Source organism: Rhinatrema bivittatum, chromosome 11 (genome assembly GCF_901001135.1).
Source record: "Rhinatrema bivittatum chromosome 11, aRhiBiv1.1, whole genome shotgun sequence".
NCBI classification, from domain to species: Eukaryota; Metazoa; Chordata; class Amphibia; order Gymnophiona; family Rhinatrematidae; genus Rhinatrema; species Rhinatrema bivittatum.
Genome location: NC_042625.1, coordinates 90445977 through 90457130, shown reverse-complemented (window position 1 = coordinate 90457130; position 11154 = coordinate 90445977). Strand labels below are relative to the sequence as shown.

Below are 11154 nucleotides of genomic sequence, written 5' to 3'. Positions count from 1 at the left end.
CAGAGACCTCTAACCAGCTCGCTTGCACTTTCCGGCGGCGCTCTAACCAGAGGAGCGCCCGCCCGCTCGCTTGCACTTTCCGGCGGCGCTCTAACCAGAGGAGCGCCCGCTCGCTTGCACTTTCCGGCGGCGCTCTATCCAAACGAGATTTCTGTGGCTTATACTTTCCTGCTTCCAGCCCTGCACCTTAAGTAAAGAACCCGAAGAAAAGTTTAGAGATGTAGCAAAGGCGCTAGATTTGTAGAGGAATTGTTCAAAAAATAACTACATGGGATCCCGTTTGCGGTTCCGTAATCTTCCCCGGGTTCGAAAAGTGTCCGCCTCTAAGCGCTGAATGGCAGCGCTGTCACGTGAGCCCGGGGAGGCTGGGCTCTCGCGCATGCGCAGCGCGAGCGGAGTCCTGTTGACACTGGGGCCTAGGGGTGAGCGGAGCGCCGGCGTCTGTTAAGCAGGTGAGATCCCGCCGGCTCTGCCGAGGATCGGTTAGCTGGCTGGAGAAGCAGGGGGATGGGGATGAAGCGCTTCGGAGGCGGGAGGATGGGTAAAAATCAAAAGATAAATAACCTGAGAGCGCGGGCTTGTCTTCCTAACTTGTGCACTTCTGAAAGTCGTCACGTTATGATGGAAGAGTAACTGAGGTTATGAATAAGAAAAATGTATTTCCTTTTTGTTTCTTTTTATAGCGAAACAAAATGTCTGGATTTCTTGACAGCATGCGGTGCTCCGAATGCATTGACTGGGGAGAAAAGCGCAATACCATCGCCTCAATTGCTGCTGGAGTGCTCGTATGTAGGCGTTTCAGCCCGTCTTATTTTCAGAAACAGGAGAATGTCACAGCAGATAGTGACTTATTAGACCCATCTAATCTCCCCAGTTTCATTACTGGTACTTGTCATAGACCCCAGATAATTTCCGGCATTCTCCAGCTGATTTGTGGCTAGCTTTTTTATTTTGTGCGCTTATCCCAGGCATTCTTCAGTTCCATTACTATGTTTGTCTCCACCAGATCCTCTGGGTGCATCCACCACCCTTCCCATGACGAAATATTTTCTGTTGTTGTTCCTGAGCCTGCTTCATATGACATCTTATTCTAGATCAGGAGGTCCCCAAACTCTGATCTTGAATGCTGCAACCCAGTTGGGTTGTCAGAATTTTCACAATGAATATGCAATGAGGTCTGTTTGCATGCACTGTCTCCATTTTATACAAATAGATCTCATGCATATTCATTGAAGAAATTCTGAAAACCCATCTGGGTTTCAGCCCTCAAGATCAAAGTTTGGGGACCCCTGTCCAGAGCTTTTTCTTTGATAAAGTTTGCTTCCTGCCTGTTATTTATTCCTGTCAAGTCTCATCTCGTATGACTTTTGGTGTTGACCCACATCTTTTTGGTAGCCTTTCTCTGCACTGCCTTCGGTCTGTCTGTATCCTTTCAGAGGTGCGTCCTCCAGAACTCTACACACCATTCTAGGTGCGGTCTCATGAACAATCTGTACAGAGGAATTATCACCTCCTTTTCCCTGCTGATAATAACTCCTTATGCAAACTAGCATCTCTCTGACCGTAGCCATTGCCTTCTCCCACTGTTTCGCTACCTTACTATCACAGAGATGATCAACTTAAGGTCTCTATCCTTGTTGGTGCACATCAGTAGTTTATCCCCCTTTAATTTCTGCACCCCAAATGAATGATTCTCCATTATTTTGCATTGACAATTTAACTGCCAAGCACTCGGCTTCCCTTCAGTCTTTCTTAGAACACTTATTAAATTAGATCAGTAAAAAGGTATCATCTACACCTTTTTTGATGCTTATCTCAATGTGTCTGGTTTAGGAAGATTTTAATTGGATATATTTGAGTTGTCTAGACAGCAACAGCTGTGCAGACTGGGTGGGCCAATTGGTCTGCCATCATTTAATATGTTACTTTAAGCCAAATGTTTTAAAAGGTTTTTCCAATTTTGTGTCTATGGGGAAAAACATTTAGTAAATCTGGTCCAATGTCTGTCACATATTTTCCATATATATCCAGTAGTAAATCCATAGATAGCCAACAATGGGCATGGAAAACTGGGTGATAGAATATAGTGTGTGGGAGCTCAGCCAGTTTACTGCATTTGCACCGAGAGCTACCATCCATGGTTATAACCCTTGCAAGCTGCTGCAGATCAGGTTGATCACATGAAATCCTACTGTTTAAAAATGTTTTGTGAGAATGTGACTTCAAGTATTTTAAAGTGTTGCATTTAAACAGTTCTTCACAGGCTGGTGGATCATTATCGATGCAGCAGTTAAATATCCAGGAATGGATCAGCTGAATCACTCATACCATGCGTGTGGCGTGATTGCAACCATTGCATTTTTAATGTGAGTAGAACAGGGCGGAGCCTGACTGCTGCTGCCCATAGACTCAATTAATTTCATATCTAAACAACCGATGTCTGCTTTTAAATAGTTTTAAGAGGTATAAACCAAAGTGTAATTATAATGATTTCTAACCAGAAGAGCATTGTAAACTCTGCTTAGTTCATAAAGCAGGAAAATATTGCATTATAGATTAAATAAGAGAGTAAGATTTGAAGGAGGTGGGGTGTATTCATAGGGTTCTCTTTATGGAGCCAGGTGTTAAATGTTAATTGTTTAAACAAAGCCAGCGCTTATGTCTGGAAGTAAGATACAAGAAATAGATCAACTATTGGGGATCTGTTGCATATTTGTGACCCAGACTGGCCACTGTCAGAGGCAGGATGCTGGCTTGAGGATGTCGGACTGATCCAGCATGGCACGTCTTATCATCAGTGTTTATATCCAGGCTTTTATATATTTCATTCACAAGTGAAAAAAGTTTTAAAAATTGGCTTTTACTCATTCATTTGCATATATATTGTATTTTGTACTGTATCTTATGTACCATAATGCTTTTGTTTTTAACTATGTACGTAATGTTGAAAACTTTTATGAACACTTATGGAAAATGCAGTATATAAAATTTTTAAAATACATAAATAATTGCTGCTCTTGGATTGGTTACTTCTATCTTCAAGATACAAAAAAGATGCCCTGCTGAGTCAGACCAAAGGTGCTTTAAGCCCTGCATTCTGTTTTGACAATGGCCATTCTGGGTCACCAGTTATCTGGCATATCCCAAAGATGGGATTCCTTGTTGCTCACTCCGGGGATAAGCAGTGGCTTTCCCAAATCTACCCTTTTCCTCCAGGAACATGTCCAAACACCTTTTAAACCCAGCTATGCTCGATGCCTTGACCGCATGCTCTGGTAAATTCCACAGCTTGATTGGCACTGAGTGAAAAAATACTTTTCTATGATTTGTTTTAAATCTGCTATCTCTTACTTTCATGATGTGCCCTCTAGCCTTAGTACTATTTGAAAGGGTAAATAGCCATCTCCTATTTAGCTGTCTCATCCGACTTATGACTTCTAAGCTTCTAACTGTAGATTTTCCCCACCTCCTGTTTAAGCAGGCTGCCGTACCAATAATGGCCGCACATAGAAATAAGACACCGACCTCTCTTCTGAAATGGGTGTTCTCATATCTGTTATCTATCGCTTATTATTTTCATGTAGGATTAATGCAGTCTCCAATGGACAGGTCCATGGCGATAGTTACAGTGAAGGGTGCATGGGACAAACAGGTAACACGTTGTGTTTTTAAATCCTGGTGTGATGATGATGTGTGAGCAGAGTATAAAATAGGCAAGCTTTAAAGATTGATCACATCTCTGCACCCTCAATTTACAGGGCCAGAAGTTTATTTTTTTTTTAACACTTGCATGTTAAGTGAGCTGTATGAAGTGAATTTTTCTGTTGTGTGCTGTCTGACTTATAGAGTCACCAGCATCCAAAAAGGTGAGAGAGAAAACCGTCCCCTGTGCAGTACCAACCCCATCTCTTTCTCAGCTAGCTGAAAGCAGATCGTAATTAATGCAGTAACGTTTATTTTGAAGGTGCCCGCATTTGGCTGTTCATTGGTTTCATGATGGCCTTTGGATCCTTAATCGCTTCCATGTGGATCCTTTTTGGAGGTTATGTTGTTAATGGTAAGAAATGCCACTCGCAAAAAATATGCATATCTTTAGATATTATGTTTAAGAGTTGAAACAAGCAGCAATGAGCAGACGAGTCTGAAAAAATATTTTAAAACTATTTATTCAGTTTGTGAATTGCAGTGTATCAAAGTGCTCAGTGTGACGTACAATAATAACAAGAACCATGCAGCATAAAAAAACAGCATCTCATAATACAAAATATCAATTAGTCTAATAAAACATAGCAGCATATTAGTGCGACAGGTACACCACTACCTAAAATAAAACACCAGTTCCCACCCACTAGGCCTCAAAACATCCTCGGCTAAATGCCGTAGTAAAAAGCCAGGCCTTAAGATGTTTGCAAAACTTAAGGTACTCATCACTCCTTTGAATATCCAATGGAAGGGAGGCAACCACGGAAAATGCCCTGGATCTAAAGTTTTCCAGCCTGATTTTAAGGATCTCAGGTACACAAAGCAGATCCTATTGAGAAGACCTTAAGAGCCTAGTAGGAACATAACTGGCAAATCTGTCGGACAAATAGGGAGTCATGCAATGCAAGGCCTTAAAAATCAGGGCTGAGATCTTAAAATGAATACGAAAATATCCTGGCAGCCAGTGCCATTATTAGTGTACTGGAGTACAGAATCCTGCATAGAAAGACTACCAATCATTCTAGCTTTGAAGGACTTTGTACCAGCTCAATCTATGTAATTTTGTTAGGTAAACCAAGACTGCATTACAGTAGTCAATCCTGGATAAAACCTTGTCTGCACCACGGACCTCAAGTCGCCATTTACAGAGAGTTAATACAGAAAGCACAGGGTAGGAAAACTTGTACATTTATGGCGTGTTAACACAGAAAGCACAGGGTAGTCTTCATACATTTACGGAGCGTTAACACAGAAAGCACAGGGTAGGGAAACGGGTACATTTACGGAGCGTTAACACAGAAAGCACAGAGTAGGGAAACGGGTACATTTACGGAGCGTTAACACAGAAAGCACAGGATAGGGAAACGGGTACATTTACGGAGCGTTAACACAGAAAGCACAGAGTAGGGAAACGGGTACGTTTACGGAATGTTAACACAGAAAGCACAGGGTAGGGAAACGGGTACGTTTACGGAGCGTTAACACAGAAAGCACAGGGTAGGGAAACTTGTACGTTTACGGAGCGTTAACACAGAAAGCACAGGGTAGGGAAACGGGGACATTTACGGAGCGTTAACACAGAAAGCACAGGGTAGGGAAACGGGGACATTTACGGAGCGTTAACACAAAGCACAGGGTAGGGAAACGGGGACATTTACGGAGCGTTAACACAGAAAGCACAGGGTAGGGAAACGGGGACATTTACGGAGCGTTAACACAGAAAGCACAGGGTAGGGAAACGGGGACATTTACGGAGCGTTAACACAGAAAGCACAGGGTAGGGAAACGGGTACATTTACGGAGCGTTAACACAGAAAGCACAGGGTAGGGAAACGGGTACATTTACGGAGCGTTAACACAGAAAGCACAGGGTAGGGAAACGGGTACATTTACGGAGCGTTAACACAGAAAGCACAGGGTAGGGAAAACGGGTACATTTACGGAGCGTTAACACAGAAAGCACAGGGTAGGGAAACGGGTACATTTACGGAGCGTTAACACAGAAAGCACAGGGTAGGGAAACGGGTACATTTACGGAGCGTTAACACAGAAAGCACAGGGTAGGGAAACGGGTACATTTACGGAGCGTTAACACAGAAAGCACAGGGTAGGGAAACGGGTACATTTACGGAGCGTTAACACAGAAAGCACAGGGTAGGGAAACGGGTACATTTACGGAGCGTTAACACAGAAAGCACAGGGTAGGGAAACGGGTACATTTTTTAAAAACATCCAGGAACCTTGAAGGTGTGAAGATTTCCACACCTTTCGATTTAAGAAGCATACTTTATAGAATTGCCTTGTTTGATACAGGTTGTTGTGTTTAATTTTTGTGGGCCAGTGATGCTCCTCCTCCTCCTCTTCCTCTTCGGCCTCTCTTGGGCTATGGCGCCAGGTGCCTTAATTCCTAACCACCTGGGGATTTGATGCCCCTCCTTCCAGCGCGCATAGCCCAGGCATTGCTGCAGCAGACCTTGGCTGGAGGTTGTGCACCGGGGGGGGGGGGGGTCCTAAACTGAGTCACTGGGGGTCTCCCTTGCACAGTGACTGGCTCTCCCTCCCTTCTCCCAGGGCCTGTGAATGCTGACTCTGCTGTATCCCCAGCCAAGCACAGCGGGAGCCCAATGGTCTATTTCTTAGTCATTGAGTAACTATTTTAAATAAAAGTCTCCCTTATCCTTTTTGTTTCCATTCTTAATTGCAAATGATAAATTTGCCATTGAGGACCTCAGTCTGATAGCAAATAACGTTTCCTACCGATCTGAGGAAACGTTGCATGCCCCTGTAACTGTACAAACCCAAAATCTGTTTGGCTGATCTATGTATCTGTTTAATCATTTTATACCACGAGAACAACAACTGCTCTGCGCTGCAAGCAGCCAAGCGTCTGCAGTCAGCAGCTGGGATGTAGCCTTAGACGCGTAGCTCAGAATAACTGGCAGGCTGAATGGGCCCACTGTCTTTGTCAGCCGTCGCCTACTATGGAACTAGTGTGTGAGTCAATTTGTTTTATTTGAATCTGCAGAGATGCAAAAGGGAAAATATTTACATTTTTTCCAGGACTAGAGATGGGAATGGGGTCATCAGAGGGAGCCCAGCATGGAAGCTTAACTTCAGATCTTTCTGGACCTTTGGACATGCGCAGCCCAGCCACGTCCCAAAGGGGGGGCCCCCTTCAGTCCGTTCTTTTCTGCAAGTTGTATGGGGGGGGGGGGGGGGAGTTTCTCTTTCATCAGCTGCTTCAGCTTGAGTTTTGTTAAATCTGCAGGAGCTGCTTCTCACAGAGCTCCATGGTTGGGTTTCACTCTTGCTTATGTTTTTTTGTCCATATTCTAAGTTTTGCAGCTGAATTGTGCATCGAGGCAGCATCAGTATTGCTTCAATATTGAGTCGTTTGATTTCGCCTTGTTGATATTTTTGCCTGGTTCCCTAGAATGAGAAGGCAGCCAGTGGCTTCATTAAGTGCCCCCTGTGTGAAAGCATCCCCGTGATGATAGATGTGTGCTTTGCTTGGGACTGTGACCCCCTAGAGGACATCGTTCTTGGCTGGAGCTCATGGAACAACTCTTCAGGAAACATTTGTCTGGCCCATCGACATCAAGGGACCCAGGAACTGCACTGACTGCTGACAGTGCATTGACATTGGGGAGGCATTGATCCCCCTCGAAAACCAGGAAGAGCTAGGGAGATAGATCATCATCTTCCTCCTCCTCCCACCCAGAGAAAGCACAAGGCATCACAGAGCTCCAGTGATCTGCATCAAGCGAGGCTAAGAAGCATTATCATCGGTCTCTGTCAAGGAGGGAGACATTCTGGCGGCTGCCATGAATCCCCGGAAGCATTCTCGTGGGGAGAAGAGCTTATCCGCGCAACAACCCCAGAACTGGCAACAGTCTCCTGGGGTCTGGATGTCAACCATCGAACTACCTCTGGTGTCGCAGGAAGATGTGACCTCCCCTCCTGGTCGTTGCTGGCATCGGCAATGTTTGAGGAGGAGCTGGGCAGAAGGATCCAAGGCCCTGAAATGTAAGATGCAAAGCATCAGAGCACCAACCTCAAAGTCATCGGTGTCTTTGCAGAGCAAAGTCCAGCCCCTGCTGGAGACTCTTGTGGCACCCGGCACAAGGGCCCTGATGCCAGTTCCCAGACGGGAATCTACATCGGGAACCCCTGCACCAGTGCCGATTTCAAGCGCATCGTAGGAGGAGGCTTCACAGAGGCATGAGTTCCCTGGGGTCTAGGGCCCAACCACTAAGCGCTTTCTTCTCTGAGGCCTCATCTGTTAGCTGAGTGAGATCCCAGTCCAAGTCCCCAATGTATTGCTCAGACGTGGCCTATTCCTGGGGGGGGGGGTATGATTATGGCCCCAAGGATTTCTCTAATAAGGACAGTTTTGCCATAAAGAATAGAATGGACAAAACGTCATAGAAAACAAAGAGCTCAGTGGTGAGTAAGGTTCTAACACATAGTTGACAGGAGATGGACTTCTTGGCCTGCCTACTGGGTCTCTTTAGATCCTTCTTGGTCTCTGGCCATTCTCCACCTTTGCCCTTACTTCCATTCTTTCTGTCTTTCCCATGCAATGCTTCAATTCTGTTATTAGCAAGTTCTTATGAAAGATTGGGGGGGTGGGGGGGAGGCAAAAAATTAGACCTGGGAACATTCACTTCTGTTTTAATTCTGTCTGCCTATGATGCAGCTTCTGTGAAGAATATCATTGGTCTGTGGACTTGTGTCCTGCAGGGCACCAATCCAGTGCTGTGCTGCAGCTTTTAATCTGCGTTGGAAAGTTGAAGCCAAGCTAACTAACGTGCATGTGTGTTCTTTGTTTTGATAGCTAAACCAAATGTATACCCTGGGATAGCAGTGTTTTTCCAGAATGCATTTATCTTTTTTGGGTAAGCCGGTTTTATTTTTCATCTCCATTTTATGCACTACAAATGTAAATACTTTAGTAATTTAGTCTCTGCATATTTACGAATTGCTTTTAAACGTAGGACAAGATAAAGTTTGGTGTGTTAAATTGTGTAAACATTCTGGGTAGAGTCATGTCTGTATATCCCTGTTGCTACTTGAGATTTATCATAACTTCCAAGAGAGGAAGAAGAGAGAAGTTTGTTTGGTTTTGTCCGTTGAAACTTACTGTTTTACCTTATCATGCAAAAGATCTCAAGGAAAGTCATTATAAACATTTAAATTTAAAAATACATTTTCTCGGCAGGCAGCACGCCAGCAACATCTCCAGGCACGATGGTTCTCTTTCCAATGTTTCAATGTTCAAACCCACCAATTGGGTACTGATCTGAAAGACCTGGTTGCTAAGTGTGTTTATGGCAGATCAAAGAGAGACCCCTCCTGCCTGCTATGTTGTGTATTTTGGATTACAAGGAAATTCATTTTACGCCTTTTTAAATGAAGATTTTTGCCCAGCCTTTTAATAATGCAAATCAGACTACACACTTTTTTTGTTACATTTTACTTAAGCTTCCTGCTCATTATGCTTAGCAGCTGGTTCAGGCCACCCGGAGGCGCGTTTTTGCAAATATTCACCAATCGGGGAGGGGGAGATGAGGTCATTTTTGAGAGTGCTGGCAAATTCATGCATAAGCATGATTTGTACTTCCTGTCTCTCTTTTTCTTCCACAGAGGACTGGTCTTCAAGTTTGGTCGCACTGAAGATTTATGGCAGTGACTGTGTCGGACAGCATCTCACACCCCTTGCTTCTTTTCTACTGCACACTTCCAGTACAGTGTGCTCCTCTTTTCTAAGCTCTTGCTACATATTATTAAGATAAAATGTACAGTTATTTTGATGCTGAATACCAGGTTTTTATTGTATTTTTTTTTTAAATAGTAGTTGATTACTGATTGAAACATTTCATATATTTTAAGTGTATAAAATAAATGAATCATTGTAACTTTTTTTTTTAACTTTGCCACAGTCTTATGCTTGAAAATTTTATTATGGAAAAATAGCTGGTTTTCAGCATATATATAATGTACAATCCAATATTCTATATGTGAACTTCATAATTTCCATTAAAATGCTATAAAGTAGTTTGATTGCATACATTTTGTTTTTTAAGTGACCAATCCGAAGCAGGTGGAGGCGAGGAGATTTAACTCACATTCTAAAGTGGAATAATACAAAGCTTTATTACTCTCTCTTGCCATCCTGCAAGATGTGATATTCTTCATAGCCTTCCCGAGGTGGGCCTTGTTTTGGCCTGGGTTGAGTCTGCATCAAGAGTTGGCTTTAGGAAGAAACAAACCTGAATCCACTCGAGTCAAAACTCAGAGTCTGCAAATCTTGGTTTTGTATTATTCTGATTGAGAGACTGCTTTGTTTTTTTGCAACCCTGGTATCTGACTCTGGGCGAGATGAGCACATCTAGTGGTGTCATTGCCTTCAGAGCTGACAGTTAAGCATATACAGCAGATGAGCAGGGGCCGCGACCCTGATGCTGTGCATGATACTAACTGACCTGTGTTGCAGGTTTATGGCATTTAGTTCTGATCCCACATCTATCGCGCATTTAAACTATTTCTGTTGGTATGTGGATATTCTTGGCTCAAGTTGCTGATGCTAAAATGTATTGCCAAGTGCTTTCCATGCGTGAGACATTTTCTACCTTGTTTATTAGCTATTGATCAAGGTTCTGTGATTGAGACATTTATATTCAGTTAACTGGTTCTCTGTGTGCTAGGAAACATATTTAGAAGATGGTCCTCTTGACAGAAACGCAACATGGGTATAGTTCATACACTATGGTTGTGAGTGGGGTTTAGCTCAGATCTTTAGATGTTGGAGATGCTCACTTTGCAGCAATGTTTTTTTTGTCTTGATACTGCAGATTAAAATGAGCATTTGCCTGTGTGTTCTGTTTTCCAATGCCGCTTTCCCAGGTGAATCAGGATGTTGAAAGGTTTACTGCTTTAAACCACAAACTTAAAAGACATTCCATCAACCACCTTGTGTCTGACACTGCTTGCCCACAGGGGCTGGCTTGTTCTGGCCTCCAGCCCCTGGATGATCCCTTTGATTAGTTACAACATGATGACTGACAGTGGAATTCGCTTCCCGATGGCATCCTTGATAGTGTTACCTAGTTTTAGAAAGGTTTTGGGTTAGACCAGTGGCCCATCACATCCAGCATCAGCTGAAAGCACCCAGTGGATTTTAATGGGAAGATCTCGCCCTTATTGTTCACTCCCAGAAGTAGGAGTTGATGATCCCCGACCCCTAATTCTAGCTGAACCAGTTCTGTAGAAACTCATCCAAACCTATTTTAAAACCGTCTATACTATCGACCTTGACCACAGCCTTCAGCAACAAATCCCACAGCTTAAATTGTGCACGGACTGAAAAAAAAATGCTTTCCGAAATTTGTTTTAAATTGCTACCAGTTCACAGCATGGCCCCTAGTTGTAGCACAGGGTGACCAATGCTAA

At 43.6% G+C, this 11154-nt stretch overlaps 1 protein-coding gene across 2 annotated transcripts; it reads left to right on the top strand.

Moving 5' to 3' along the window:
• Positions 1–88: 88 nt before the first annotated feature.
• TMEM50A (transmembrane protein 50A) lies at positions 89–9759 on the top strand. Of its 2 annotated transcripts, none has more exons than XM_029619446.1 (7): positions 89–191; positions 684–785; positions 2254–2366; positions 3585–3652; positions 3965–4057; positions 8540–8600; positions 9349–9427. In XM_029619446.1, the coding sequence occupies exons 2-7, from the start codon at positions 693–695 to the stop codon at positions 9392–9394; spliced, it is 474 nt and encodes a 157-aa protein (XP_029475306.1). In that variant the 5' UTR covers positions 89–191; positions 684–692; the 3' UTR covers positions 9395–9427. The 2 variants fall into 2 exon arrangements, with proteins under 2 accessions (XP_029475306.1, XP_029475305.1); XM_029619445.1 differs by lacking the exon at positions 89–191 and adding an exon at positions 311–452 and having other exon boundaries at positions 9349–9759.
• Positions 9760–11154: the final 1395 nt, after the last annotated feature.

Coding starts and splice junctions, on each gene's coding strand:
- TMEM50A (XM_029619445.1), top strand. CDS start 693: ATGTCTGGATTTCTTGACAGCATGCGGTGCTCCGAATGCATTGACTGG. Junction 786..2,253: donor CAATTGCTGCTGGAGTGCTC/GTATGTAGGCGT, acceptor GCATTTAAACAG/TTCTTCACAGGCTGGTGGAT. Junction 4,058..8,539: donor TGGAGGTTATGTTGTTAATG/GTAAGAAATGCC, acceptor TTGTTTTGATAG/CTAAACCAAATGTATACCCT.